This window comes from Lineus longissimus, chromosome 16 (assembly GCF_910592395.1).
Source record: "Lineus longissimus chromosome 16, tnLinLong1.2, whole genome shotgun sequence".
Lineage (NCBI taxonomy): Eukaryota > Metazoa > Nemertea > Pilidiophora > Heteronemertea > Lineidae > Lineus > Lineus longissimus.
Window position 1 is genome coordinate 3,856,845 of NC_088323.1, and position 15,697 is coordinate 3,872,541.

Here is a 15,697-nt window from a genome sequence, read left to right on the forward strand (position 1 = left end):
CAGAAGTTCAAGATGTGGTGTGGACTGATATACAAATGCTATGTCCAAGTATCGCAGAATGGTCCCTCTCCTTTTTTATTGTCCGATGGGCATGGCGTCATCTCACAGATCTCAAAGTGACGTACATGTAATGGATAAACTGACAGAAGAAAAATATAATATATCATCGATTTATTTTTCCATTCAAAGTTTCAATAAAACAATCGTGAACATTAGGGCATAAAAGTGGATTTAAGCCTAGACCATTCTGTGAAAAAACGGATTCTAGAAATTACAAAGAAATGTTTTCTGAACTAATAAAACACTGCAAAAGCAATTATATGACATTGCACAGGTTAGCACAAGTTTGCAACACCAGTGATCAGACCTGCAGACCTCCGTCGATGTAGGACTAGAGGACTATTTTTTATATATTGTTATTGTCCCAATTCTCACGTAGGATTAAAAAATATATCATAAATATATATACATCATTATTATCATCAAACTGTTCATATTCAAAGTTACATATATTATGTACATGACGTAGTAAACACAACAGAAGATGGGTGAACTAAACGGTGGCCCGGTTTTTTTTGGTCAGTCACGAGGCGCACCAATAGACGATTCCACCTTAATTGGTGTTAAAGTTTTGCACTTTTAGTCACATTTCTGGGGGGAATGATCTTAGCGTAAGGGTCCTTTAATTTAAACCTTGGCAGCCCCATCTGTACCCCGATCTCTTTGTTGAAGAGATGCGGTCCCTTGGTCAGTTTCGGGCACTCCTCGCGTTTGAATTCAAACTGTTTATTCCATGAAGTTTCTGGCACAACGAAGGACGGACTTTTTAACTTGTCTGCGCAATATCTTGTTATTAGTTGATTCACCAAAGAATATACCTCAACCTCTGACCAAAAGTCCAGGCCTTGCTCCGCAATTTTTTCCCACAGAGATTTGTTGAAGTAGTCATACATCATGAAGTCCACACGGCTCCACTTCCTATACTTGTTGCGCAGTGTTGCCTCGGTCGTGGGGGTGTAACTGATTCCCTTGGCGTTCTTCTTGTAGTCCTGTTTGTTCACGCTTAGTGAGATCACGTCCTCCATCGACCAGCAAAGCAGACGACGCATTAAAACAATGGATTCTGTGATGTGCTCCCTGATCAGAACAAGGTGTATATTCTTTTTCACCAAAGCTAGGAACTCATTAATTCTAGCATCATCTGCACGCCAATCATTGTTGAAACCAAACTCAGTTGACATAAAATTCAAAGTCATTGATCTGTGTCCAAACTGATGAAGGTTGAAAGCAAACGCGATTTTTCGCTCGAAAAATGCGGGGTTGCTTAAAAACTCAGACACTTTGTCCTTTGTCTTGAAATGGAATTGATTTGTCTCTTTAAAATAGAACATGGATGATTTAAAATGAGAGAAGGGCTCCCGAAGAATGCCAAAATATTTCGTATCATTTGGCATGAAATTTGTTAACGTCGTCTCGTTGTACGTGATGTGATGCGTTATTACGTTAATTTGCCGTTTTTCCCCGATCGGCTCGTTTAAGTGTTCGGGCAGCAGTGACTTCGGCCAGCCGATGTGTCCGATGTCATGTCGAGGCAGTGCAAAGTTCAAATGGTGCTTCATGCCGTAGCGGGTGAAGATATTGGCAATCGTGGACGAGGCGCACTTGTGGACCTTTATAAGGACGAAGTTGTTGCTTGGTCGACAGGTTCCGTTGAGTGCGAACCCTTTATGTTTTGTGACCGCTGTCTCGATCTTTCTGGTGGCTATTGCTAGTTGCGTGGCACTTTTTTGCTCGACGATTGTTTGCAAAGGTCCCCTGTAGACAACCTTTGGCGTGACTCTGAAAAGAGAATGAAAATATAAAGCCATCGGTCAATAGAGTTGTTTTTAAGAATCACCAGGTAGAAAGACTGGTGTGTGTGTATTTTCCGTTGACGCATTTAAGAACCGCTCCCCATACACAGATGACCCCTACTATAGTGCCGAGCCCTGTGCCGCCCCGCCAAAATCACCACTGTTTTGTGTTGATTCATTTGTGGTATACGGTACTCTATACGTGCCTTGAACAAACGTCAAAAGTATAAACTACTATATCATTGTGATCCGCCTTGCGTTTAGGGAATAATCAACTTCACTCTTTCTATAGTGAATGCAACCGATGAAAATATTGGAAACTTACGCATGATGAAGCTTGCCCGAGGCCATGATAGGGGTGCAGACGGACTGTTGTGGACTGTCTAACCAAGTTCGTCTGCAACCCGAGAGTAGAGTAAGAGTTCTACGGAAAGTTACGACATGTCTTAAACGCGCATGTCGAGTAGGAGTTGTACCCGAACTTACTCGACCTCTCATGAATCAAATGGACCAAGTTTGATGAAGTCGTGCCTCAAAAGCTCAGTAGGCTGCCTCTCTTGGTTATTGGCTAAAGTTTGGTAATAATTCCGTTCATTGAATATATCAAAGCGTAAGTCCATCGGCAGTGTTACGATCGCGGGTTATTTTGCTCAAAAGTCATGATTAATGTAAAATTTGAAAAAAGTCGTGCGAAGTTGGTCTTTTTGCCAGGTGGTACTCTTTGAGTTTGCCAGTTTCCGACCATCAAGCCATGGAGAGTTGAGCCCGATTCACGAATGAGGTCAAAGATGACGTCGCGAGTGTCGGACCCGAGGAAACAATTGGAGTTTGGCTGGGTTCTGAAGCGATATCGGGTCCAGCCCGAGATCAAACCGCGGGACCAGGTCACTGAACGCCGCTCTTGTTGCCATGGCAGCGATATGTTGTATTGGGTTTCATAATACTAAGACTTACAGATTAACTGGTGACCTCCACGCGAACAATAACATGGACCCTGTCATCGAGATGAACGCCAGCGATATAAAAGCCTGCGTCCGCCGTTGGTTTGGGACGCTGCCAACGAAGACCGTGCATTTCGTACTTTGTGACGTCATTTGGCCGCACATGCGCCGCAGCCTAGAAAGACAATGGTAAGAAGTATATTAGAATCATGCAGTGATGCTTTGATCATCGCACCAGGTGTGAAGAATTTGCCTTCACAGAGCTGGTGTAGCAGTCGAAAATGTTCCCCTGAAAAATGTGTTTTATTGAAATCACTATTTGAGAACACAAACTTGTCAAAGTATCCACTCACCAGTCAGTGTGCAGACACATAGTCACATGACGAATAGAAGAACGGGTGACGAATGAGCTAAATGTGAGAGGAGCATCGTGTGAGCTCAAGATCTCCTTAAAAAATTATCGAAAGACGACTTACCTCCTTTGATTTCTATCCGACTTTGGGCGGCTCAGTCGCTTAACACTCCGTCAAGGACTGACTTTTTATGTGATTCAGAACCATCGATACAGAACCGATTGTCTTGCTAATGGTGACCAAGCCATACATCATTAAACACATTATGTAACATTCATCCATTATTGTTGTGGTGATTATCCCTGCTCGGTGCGGACATGCCCAGTTTAGTGAATGGAATATAAACACACTAGCAATACGACCACCATTTTGGCGAGAACTTTTAATTCTTAAGAAATTGGAACTCCTTCAAAAAGGAGTGAATTCTTATTAAAAACATGGGAGGCTGTTCTCCGGAAAACAAAGAAAAAAAACCCACCATTTAAAGTAGCATTCACTTCGTTTTGAAAGAGTTCTGAATGATTTAGGATTTCAAGTTCCAGCCAAATTGGTGGTGCCCAACGCCCACTCTGAAGTACGTACATATTCATGTATTGGGTTTCTAGAAAAAAGCCCTAATTGTCCCTTTAAGACACCAATGTAATGATGTTATTATGTATATGTACTTTTCGTGCAGTCAAAATGACTTGAAAGCACATATGCAGTATTCCAAGCATAAGTTTTAAGGCACTAATCTGATGACGGGTGCAGTTTCTCACTCTCACTAACGCCATTAATTCCAAATATACCGAAGAGTGCATGCAATCCACGGGCATTAATAGATCAAGATAAGAAAATACCGATGCATAATTTACTTTCAATTTATTTACAAGTCTGCATCCAGAGTTTCAATAAGATGAGCGAGATCATGTGGCCAATGACAGAAGCTTCGACCATTTCTTGTAAAACACATAATAAAATAATAAAGAAAATAATCTAAAAGGACAAAACACTGCCAAATACGAAACTGTAACACAAATTGCATCCATATACTTACGCTGACAAAGCTTTGCGTGCTATATACGTCGCGTGAAACGCTCATCTGGAGAAAGGTCTTAAATCTATTAAAACATTGTACCCTGCATGACGGTTTTTATTAACTCCTGGTCTCACGGAGTCCTTTAAATCCCACGTCACGTACATACATACCGCATCAAGGTTTCACATTCTGCGGGAGGATATTCCTAGCGTAAGGATTCTTGAATTTGAACCTGGACAACCCCATCTGAATCCCAATCTCTCTATTGAAGAGATGCGGCCCCTTGGTAAGTTTCAAGCACTCCTCGCGTTTGAATTCGAATTTTTTATTCCATAAAGTTTCTGGCACAACGAAGGACGGTTTTTTAAACTTGTCTGCGCAATATCTTGTGACTAGTTGATTCACCATAGAATACACCTCAACCTCTGACCAAAAGTCCGGGCCCTGCTCCGCAATTTTTTCCCACAAGGTTCTATTGAAATAGTCGTACATCATGAAATCCACACGGCTCCAGTTTCTATACCTGGCGCGCAGTGTTGCCTCGGTCGTGGAGCTGTAATTAATTCCCGCGGCATTTTTGGTGTAGTCCTGTTTGTTTACAATAAGTGAGATGACGTCCTCCATCGACCAGCAAAGCAGACGACGCATTAAAACAATGGATTCCGTGATGTGCTCTCGGATCATGACAAGATTTATATTCTTTTTCACATATTCCATAAACTCAAAAATCTTCGCATCGTCTGTGCGCCAATCATTGTTGAAACCAAACTCCGTTGACATAAAATTCATGGTCATAGACCTGTGCCCAAACAGCAAACTGTTAAAATAAAACGCGATTTTGCGCTCGAAAAACACCGGGTTGTTTAAAAACTCGGATACCTTATCCTTCGTCTTGAAATGGAATTGCTTGGCCTCAAGTTTGAAATAAAACATGGTGGATTTAAAATGAGAGAAAGGCTCTCGAAGAATAGCGAAATATTTCGTATCCTTTGGCATGAGGTTTGTCAACGTCGTCTCGTTGTACGTGATGTGATGCGTGATTATGTTAATTTGCCGATTCTTCCCGATCGGCTCGATATGTTCGGGCCGGATTGGCTTTGGCCAGCCGATGTGCCCAATGTCAAAGCGAGGCAGTGCAAAGTTTAAATGGTGCTTCATGCCGTAGCGGGTGAAGATATTGGCAATCGTGGATGAGGCGCACTTGTGGACTTTTATGAGGACGACGTTGTCTAGTGGGCGGCAAGTTCCGTTGCGGCTTGAAGCGAACCCCTTCCAGTCTGCCGTAAAGTTCCGGACGGCCACAGATATCTGCTGATTGAACACCTTTAGGGAGTTCTGGAGCGAAAGGCGCGAATAGAAAACTTTCGGAAGGTTTCTGAAAAGATATAAACAATTGAATATTTAAAACATTTTCTTCATTAATATAAATCAGCGTCCAGCTCGTGGTAAAATCTCATGTAGTTAAAGGAATGACCTGTCAAAACCTCAAGAAACACTAAGTCTTGTATGAACATGTACACGTATCAGCTCAAGATAAATTGGGCGATGCAGATTTTGTAAGACACGTCACCACCCTGACTCATTTTTTCCGAAAATCGTCAGCATGCTAAGATGCTGCCTTTTTTGTTATTCATGCCAGGGTCTTTTGCGATTGCATGAAGAGTAAGGCCAGCTTCCAGATGTAAGGACAACTCCAAATTGGTTGATGAAATTATTATTGTTAGTAGGAAAATCAGAAGTGCATGGGTTATCAGGTCGCCAGCCCTCAAGTTCATGCACCGACCGACGGTGTTCATGCTGGAATCGAAGGAGCAACCAACACTTCTGCAGACAGTTCGTAAATATTTTGTCGGCATTGTTTGGTGCTCTGGAACGTCAGTAAACTACTGGTTTAAATTTCTTCAAATTTGGATTTTTACTTATCTTTGCTTCGCAACAAAACGCAAATTTAGGGAACATGGTAAAGAAATATACCGTAGAATGTTCAAATTCAATGCACTACGTCAATGTACACTACTTTGAAAATATTTACACGTATTTCGTTACCATGGTTACTAAAACGAGGAAAATCTGTTTGGTCTTGAACCACAGATCAATCACAAACAAACTTCAAAGAAATCCAACCTGTAGTTCGCGCTCCAGAGCCCGAAATGATGGGGACAAAACCTTTACGAATGGAATATGGAGGTCAGAATGCCCTTCAATCGGTCGATCGAGGAATTTTGCCTGACTGGTTAAGTAACACACACTAGGGAATGTGAACAGAAGTACCATACAGTTATTGTGGTTGTCTGTGTGCCGAAACAATCATGCATAAACAAAAGCATTAGAATTAATGGTTTTAGAGCACCCAGTTGGCTTCCATTAGCCTGATAACGTATTCAGGGAACCCGGTATAGCGCTTGTGATCTTCACAACATCTCAGCGTTTCTATGCAATAGACCATGACTTTTCAATATGGGAACACTGAGAGACTATGCCTGGGAACGCTGAAAGACAGATAAGCACGTTTTTCTCCGATTTCTCCAATTGATAAGTCATGGTCTCGATAGCTGCCTATTGTATGGAACACTGAAATATGGAGACAACCAAAAACGTTACACCGCCATGACTTGTTTTAACAAACTCTCTACAGTTTTTAAAGAAAGAAATCAATGATTACCGGTAGGATTCTGCTTTCCACCTGTAAGCAAAGGACGTGACTGGGTAAATTGCTTGAAATTAGGTGGATGGACTTCCATCCAAACTTCAGTGGATCGATTTCCATCACATTCTAGACTGATCGACAGTGACAGGAAATGCCCAATTTCCGAGCTCCGACTCTCGTCTCCAAGACAAGGAGCCAGTCAGAGTAGGCACAGGTTCCAGCTGAATCCTTTGCAGTTGGTGAAGTGCATGAATTAGGAGATGACATGTGTGATTCGATGCACTCTGAGGTAATTAGACAATGGATGAATTTATGAATCGATGCTGGCAACTTACGGGCCCGTGGCCAGGCTTGCCACCACTGGTGTTGGGGCAACATATTTCCGTCGGACAACAAATTTTTGCGGGGGATATCTTAAAGATACAATATGTCGGTCATATCAACAGAATAGCTGGCGAGTTCAGCGTTATTTTTGTGAAGGAATTAATGATAACTCCTGGGGTGATAGTTGGCCGTGTTCGATTTCAGACGAGTTAGTGGCTACTCTACAGCTGAGTGTTAATGAAAGCATGATTAGTCCATTTTGACGTGTTCGATTGCTTACGCCGCGCTTCCCCTGGCCATCATCTCTCATTTTAGGCATGTGCAGTGGATGTGACCTCCACACGATGCCGGCCCTGACCCGTGAAAGAAAATTAACCCCAGCAGGCGGCTCATTTCAGCAACCACTCTTGTCACTAGCGTACTTACGTGTTGACGAGTATGGGTGCCCTCCACGCGTACAAGAAGCAGGAGCCGATCATGGAGATGAAAACGAGGAAGAAGAAGGCCTGGGTCCGCCGCTGGTTCGTGGTGGTCGACACCACCACTTGGGCCCGGATGGGCTGGCCGCTCCCGCTTGGTGATGTCATCTGACCGTTACCTAGGGCAGAAGATTACAAGCAGATATTCAAAGGGCATACAGAATGGTAAGTCAGGATAAATATTATAGGCCAAGGGCCCGGACGAACTTTCCCAATGGGGTAAATAGAGTTCAGGCCTACGGTCTGCTTGGTGACGATATCTGGCCGAACCGAGGGCGGTGGTTTACACTCTCCAAGTAGTTTGACTTGACCTAATCACTCCGGTAGGTCTGACAAAGATTGCTTCCACGAGCAGACTACAGAGAAGGCCTCCACCTCATGAGACGTACCCTGATATTTCTCAAAAGTATATAGCAAACACAAAAATGCTAGCAGTGGGATTATCCAAATGTCACGCGCACAATATGCCTAAAAAATGTTACATGCACACTGCTTGACTTGGACATACTGTAGCCTATGTAAATAGATTTTGTATAATAGAACTAGCATGTTAGCAGCAAGCCTTTGAGCGGCCAGAGAACACGGCTTTAGCATCAAATATTTAGATTGTGATGATGCTTATGCAATATCTTATAGCACTGCCCAAGACGTGTATAAGTATCCCATTGGTACATGCCATTAGTTTGCGCTTTATGTGAAAATGAAGTGACTGTAAATACTAAACATGAAAACGTCATTCATATGATGACGGAGTGGGCCTCGTGCGCATGTCCAGATGTTTGCACTTAAAAAATCCTTGGCACTCTTATGTACATCGACATTGTATGAAGTAAGCTGACCCTCTTTGTAAAAACCAGACGATTAAATAGGGTTTTAAAGTAAGCGGGCTTTCTTCTCTTTTTACATGGATGGAGTACTCTGAGCTGGGCTGTCATAGTTATGTGCATAGACAGGTTCAAGAAAGGCTCTGACCACGCTCCATGCATAAGTGGAGAGTGTTCCGAATAATACAAAAAGGTCTCAAAAGTTGATCTTTCCATTGTTCGGTTGCGGAAAATGAGAGGGGGTGGGGGGCGCGTTTGCATGCATTTTTTTCCACAATCAAATGGAATATCTCCTATCCATATTGGCGAAAATCATTTTGGAGGAGTTCTCCTTGCTTTAGGACTTCAAGTTCTAGCCAAAATAGTTGTGTCTATGGTCCACGGTTTGTGTGTGCATGGCTGAAATGCTAATGGATTGGTTTTTGCACGTCAATTCCCCTACGCACTCAAACAATACTTTCAAAAGTAACATTTAATCATACATTTGTAAACAGGTATGGATTCTTCTCTTGTATACTTGATAGGTCCATGCACATTACCTAAGTACGAAGGGGAATTGGCGTGCAAGAACAAATGCAAGAGAGAGAAATCATTAGCATAAATTAAGCCAAAACCAGACGATGTTATGCTCGACCTTGAAGGAATTCTGCAAAACTTTGATAATTTCTAAAATAGTTGAAAATACTCACCTTTATCGCTGTGGCAAAAAATGCTACATGTAACATACTCCTAAGGGAAAAAATTTACTCGTTTATGTGCACTCAGAGGTTTAACTAAATACATTGGTATAAATCCGTTCTGGGTGTTCTACCATAGCCATGTATAGCCCCACAATGCGCTCTCGCGAAGGGATATTTATTCGACAATACATAATGCGCTAACTGTACATGTATTTGTTAAGTGTGATGTCATTCGATTACGTCACCGTATTTGGCTATGTTATCACAAGTCTTGTATACATGTGCAATAGTTAGCTAAACTCGTAATATTTTTATTCATTTTTTTCTCTGTGACCATATAAAAACAAGGCACTAGGCGGGGGTGTCCAAAAAAATCCGCAGTCTTGACCGCTAGAACGAAATGCCTACAATAGAAGGTCATCTTGGTCAACAGTTCTTGATCTGTATCGGGGGTACAGGTCGTCCTGGGCAACATTTCCTTATCTGTACCAAGGACACAGTTCCTTATCTGTATCCGGGGTACAGGTCGTCATGGGCAACATTTTCTTATCTTGATGCAGGGTACAGGCGTGACAGGTCGTCTGTCTTCGATGGATGGTTCCTCAGGAGAGAGTGAGCTACTAAGCTGAGAGAGAACGAACTCGAAAGACTTGATTTATCAAAAAAACATATTTATTATTTCTAATGTGAAGGCTTTAGGTTCATTATCGTATCATAGAGACTAATTGACGGATAGCAATTAGCATGTAATAGCGACCACCCTGAAAGGTAGTCTTGGACATTGTAAGTCACCCGTACGACTGCATCATATTCTTGTACTCAGAAAACATGTATTTGCACCCCATGTTATTCGTAATAAAACAAAGTTGGGAAAGTAGTTTGGTAGGCCAGTTAAATCGGAGGAAACTGTTCTGGAAATCATTACTGTCAGTTTATCTTTCATAATATTAATACAGAGCAAAGAAGAAACTAACAAGGTTTATTGTATAAATAGTTTGATTATTACATGTATACTTTGAGAGTAAATACGAGCAAGATATAATTCTGCTGACCAGTAAAAATATAACGCGGCAAAGCTGATATCGAAGTTGATTTTCTCAAGCGTTTGGACATGCAAACTACCACACTGGCGAATAGGCTCTGGTTAAGAAACTGGTAAAGAGTCTTTATTTTGAAACTGGTCAAACATCTCAACGAGGGGTGAAGCACACCTGATATTCCTTGGGCTGTTTGATAATAGAATACATCCTTCCTTTAGGTATGGTCTGGCCCTTCGGACAGCTGATGGTGAACCTTTGTAACCAGCCCGTGAAGAACATGAACAACTCCATCCTGGCCAGCGCCTCCCCGATGCATGATCGACGCCCTGTAATAGAGGAGATGATTCATGTAGACTTTTTAACACGAAATCGAATTCCAAAAGGCCTTGGTCACACACAGAGTATCATTGTGTTTTATGGAAGACACGTAAAATCTCATATTGACCGCACTGGTCCTTGGTATTACAAACAAGGACCGCCAAGAACCTCAAATTACGTCCAAGACCGGGTGTCTACAAAACCAAGACCCAAGACCCAAAACCCAAGACCTACAAAACCAAGACCCAAGACCCAAGATGTTGATGGGTCTTGGTTTTGTAGGTCTTGGTTTTGTAGGTCTTGGGTCTTGGGTCTTGGTTTTGTAGACACCCACACAGGTGTCTACAAAACCAAGACCTACAAAACCAAGACCCAAGACCCAAGACCTACAAAACCAAGACCCCCCACCTACAAAACCAAGATCTACAAAACCAAGATCCATCAACAAACCTACTCCAAACTAGTACCTAGTACCATAGTACCTGCCCAAGAAGTAATTACATTGTTCTTTTTTTTTTCATTCACCCTAACCCTTTAGAAAGCTATAGGCTATATTATCACGAATACCCTCGAGAGGACTATTTAAGGTATTTTAGCTTTTGTATTATATCCTTACCCCGAGATCCTTATTTTCTTGGAAAAGCTTAACCAGTGTTAAATGTTCTGAACCGAATCTGAGTACAAAGCATCAAAGAGCTTGTTTATATAGGAGCTTCTGTTTTATTGATAAATTGCAACTTCCTGCTGAAAAAAGGAGAGATGTATATGGGGTCTTGGTTTTGTAGGTCTTGGTTTTGTAGATGGGGTCTTGGTTTTGTAGGTCTTGGTTTTGTAGGTCTTGGGTCTTGGGTCTTGGGTCTTGGTTTTGTAGGTCTTGGTTTTGTAGACACCTGTGTGGGTGTCTACAAAACCAAGACCCAAGACCCAAGACCTACAAAACCAAGACCTACAAAACCAAGACCCATCAACATCTTGGGTCTTGGGTCTTGGTTTTGTAGGTCTTGGGTCTTGGGTCTTGGGTCTTGGTTTTGTAGACACCCGTCCAAGACCCTCGGCTCCACCTCGGATATTGGTCTGCCTTATCGGTCTTGATTATATAACGAAAGACTATGACGCCGTGACCATCGAAGGGCTTGATGTCACCAACGCGTTTACAACGCAAGTTTTACAGTTATAACTGGGAGTATAATACACTTACCAATAAGAAATGGGATAAGTTTATCCTGGTTCTTCAGTTTCCCATTGCTATCAAGGAAATTGTCAGGATTGAAGTGGTCAGGGTCCTGCCAGATTTTAGGGTCGTGGTGGATGGCATAAACGTTGGCGCCAACTCTGCTTGCCTTCGGAATGGTGTAGCCTCCGATTGTGATGTCTTGCTCATTGTTTGAGTGTAGGACGCCGAAGGTGAGGATTGTCGCCTTTCGCTGGATCTGCAGATGAGAAAAACGCATTGAAAAAGGCATGAGGGACCAATTCGAACGGGAATTGAAAATCCAGGTGGTGCAATCCAGTGACTGAGAATGAAGAATCCAGTACGCACAATCCATGATCCAGTAAGTTTGGATACTGGCTTATACCACTGCGGGCCATTTAGTTACATGTATGTTGGACATGTCATCTTATCTGACTTACCTCCATGAGCACAGCCTCAGTGTATGGTAACAATAGCTTATCTTTCATAGTGGGAAGGCGGTCTTTGCCAATCTGGGCGTCGATTTCAGTCTGGACTCGTGCCTGTATCTCGGGGTACTTGGCCATGTAATAGATTGCCCAGCGTAGGGTGGTGGAAGTGGTCTCTGTTCCGGCGAAGAATAAGTCGACGATCTCGCAGGTGAGTTGGAAGCCTGAAGTACGGATATGAGTAGGTGAATTCGTGAAGCGAATGAGATTGGTTATAGCTGATGATGACCTCGTACTACCCGGGGGTGTTTTCGGGGGGGGGGGTCTTGGATGTATGGGTTTAGCAATGGACATTATTATTCTGTTAAAGCCAGTGATATTTTACAGATACCGGAAAATGGCGTTTTCGTCGTTCCAGATTTTAAAAACTAATCATCAGAGTGTCCGGTTCTGAGTTTTTTTAGAAAATAAACGAGTTAGGGATAAATAAAGTATTTTTCCTTGTGTATAGGATGCTTTTAAAAATAGGTTGCAGGTTCTTACTTGTAAAAGTCGATGCTTTTTCAGACTCCTCCGACAATCTGACCAGGTAGGCATCGATGTAATCGGTCACGTTACTCACGTCCAGTTCGGCCTTGTGCTTTGCTATCTGCTCCTCCGTGAAGCCCGTGAGAATATCAAAGGCTTCTTTCGTTTGGTGATATTCGAACATGTCGAACGGAAGGAACCGCATCCACTTGAAGAAGACGGGAGTCCGGGCGTCATCAGCGCTGTTGGTTCCTAAGAATGTACGAGAAATGATAGAAATCTAGTGGTGAGAACTAGAGTCTCCTTTTTAGTACATTGAGCAACTTCTGACACTGAATACTCTTTTTTAACAAAGGCTTATTGATGTAGCTTCACCCATTTTTTTCAGAGCAAAACTTATCAAACATTCTAGACCAATAACCGACGATTTTGGTGAAATCGGGGTACTCGCGGCGGCATTCTTCACGTGACTCGGCTTCGCTCGTCTTCACATAAAAGTTCTTTTGAGGGACAGGCCTACTACTCACTGTAATGTAAACATACCTGCATTCGAGATACGGTTGATGGCACGGAGATACTTAATGAAGTCTTTGTCTTTGTAGTCGAAACGTTGTCCAAAGATGATATTGCAGACAATGTTGGAGGCGGCACCCATGGCCATGTCTTGTGGGTTGTAGGGGAGGCCTTTGGTATCATTAATTGCCTATGGGAAGCGGACAAATTCAGTTTCAGGAATATGAAAGGTACAAGTTGGACATGAGATATGTTGGTTTTTCATATGAAATGACTTTCAGCTGGACCATAACACCTCAAAATAAGATTACGGAAAAGTTTCTAAACTGCAATAAACTGTGCACGAGAACGGAATGAAATCGTACATGTACGTGTGGGCTTGCTTGAATTGAATTTTGTAAGCCTTGTCTAACAACACAACAGAAGCGAATATAATTCATCAGTGATCAGCACTGATACAAAATGAAGCGGCGTGTGGTGGCGAGCAGATGTACTATCATCCCAGCCACCTAAATCCAACGCCGAGTTTGCCCATTTAAAAAAAGGACAAATAATATTCTTCTTACCTTAATGGTGCCTTCGAGCTCGTCTCCAACCTTTTCCTCGACGGCTATCTTTCCCATGCCGAAGTCTCTGAAGACAGTCAGGGCAAAGCGCCGGTGCTCCTTCCACAGGGGTCCGCTGGAGTTGAGGAGACCTACAATTACAAATGTACCAAATATGTTGTTAAGGAGAATATCAAAATAGGCTGTAGCCTAAAAATAAGATATTTTAGTCTCAACACTGAATAAAAATCAGAAAGCTTCAACGTGTTTTTCATATCGTTCTGGCCAATAAAGGTACTAAGTTGAACTCGGGAATGTGACTACAGCACATTTACCAAAAGATAGTGGTGTTGCACAACACTAGATTATCCATAGGGATAAACCAAAGCTCTTTCACGGTGTCAACTAAAGCGCCGACACTGGCTACCCTGGGCTGTGTAACATTTTTTTCGTGATCACACTATCACAGTTCCGTGGCATGCCCAGCGCTGATAAGGATGGCCTTGGTGAAGAAATAGAAAAAGAAGAAGAAGGAGAAGAAGAAAAATAGAACTGTACCTTTATGTCCTGGATGGAAAGTCTCTAATAGTCCGCCATCGCTGGGCCTGTCTGTGAGGTTATCTTTCTTGACCATGAATTCCTTGACAAGATCAAGGTTATTCAGCGCAGTGAAGCGTCGGTTAAAAACTTTAATGGTTACAATTTCTGTGTTATGCTTTCTGCCGAATTCCGTCGCAGTCATTGCTAAATCATGCTCTGAAATCGCAAGCATAACAGAATTTTGAAGACTCAAGGCAATTTACACTTTTGCGTTTTACGCCAAGTTCTGCAACATGTACATCCTGTATGCGCTACTGTAGAGCCTGGGGCGAGAATGCCTGTCTGGGCAACTGTTCCCCGTGTAATGGTCTTGATTGGCCCCAAAACCAATAGAACTGTCCGAGTTCGGTGGAATAAGCTTCGACCTGACTGAGGGGAACACAGCGATAAACGGCTTCTTGCGTTCTCCGTGTGGGAGAGCAGGGGCATAGTTTAAAAATATGTTTCTGACCGTGATGTTAACCGAAAAAGTCTCAAAAGTGTCACTTTTGACACCCACCCCCATGACCAAAAGCTAGCTGGCCCCTGGAGGGGTGTGACTGTAAGGCGGGAAAACTCTTAGGCAACAAACCTGTTCGAGATAGAAATGATTAGGAAAGCTGGTAGGCAGACGTGTTTACTCACTAATGAAAGGCAGATAGCCCACAATAGGTAAACCCCACGGCCCGGGTGGCAGGTTCTTCGGCATCGAAAGGAGCAACCACGCGAGGATGAAGACAACGACGAAGATGCCAACGGTCGCGAGATTATTGAGGCACACATCCAAGATGGCCGTCGGCGAAAGCAACTTGCCGAAAACGCTCATTTTCCTTCTTTCTGTTGAGTTTGTTGACTTGGGTGTACCAGAATTCCTAATGGCTGATGAAAGCACGGTGCTCTTATATAGCTCAATTTATTGATCGACCTAGTCTTCAAGTTTATCAAATTAGTGTCACTCAGAGTTGAAAATCTGGGGTATATTCATTTTGCTCGTCATCGCTGTGTTAATGTCACCACTGACACGTCTCAACAAGTCTGACATAAAATCAGACTGACTGATTTCAGGTAATATCAATAATAACAGTCCTATATCTGGCCCGGAGTCGGCAAAGAAAAGTTTGGTGACCTATTTCTGACTTGAATTTGACAAATTTTGAAGCAATTTTTTAGTCGCTTGAAATATCAAACAAAGCTTTTTGAAAGTATCAACTTCAGAAAAAATCACGCCAAAAATGTCAACCTTCTCAGAAATTGGAAAAACATTGAGTTCACCTCTGCTAAATTCGATAACTTTCGGTAGATCTCATCGTGCTGAAACAGTTCTCACCCTGTTCAATGTATAAATTCATCACACGGGTAGGCCTACGCAAAATACATGTAGTATATTATGTGAAAGAGACCTTCCTGGACCTCCTGTTTCACATAAAAAACGTCA

At 42.6% G+C, this 15,697-nt stretch overlaps 1 protein-coding gene across 1 annotated transcript; it reads right to left on the bottom strand.

The window, feature by feature from the left end:
* Window positions 1–9,773: 9,773 nt before the first annotated feature.
* LOC135500702 (cytochrome P450 2J4-like) lies at window positions 9,774–15,143 on the bottom strand. The gene is made up of 8 exons (XM_064792319.1): window positions 14,908–15,143; window positions 14,242–14,439; window positions 13,705–13,835; window positions 13,169–13,328; window positions 12,641–12,877; window positions 12,110–12,321; window positions 11,676–11,907; window positions 9,774–10,485 (listed from the first exon to the last, which is right to left on the bottom strand). The coding sequence occupies exons 1-8, from the start codon at window positions 15,086–15,088 to the stop codon at window positions 10,310–10,312; spliced, it is 1,527 nt and encodes a 508-aa protein (XP_064648389.1). The 5' UTR covers window positions 15,089–15,143; the 3' UTR covers window positions 9,774–10,309.
* Window positions 15,144–15,697: the final 554 nt, after the last annotated feature.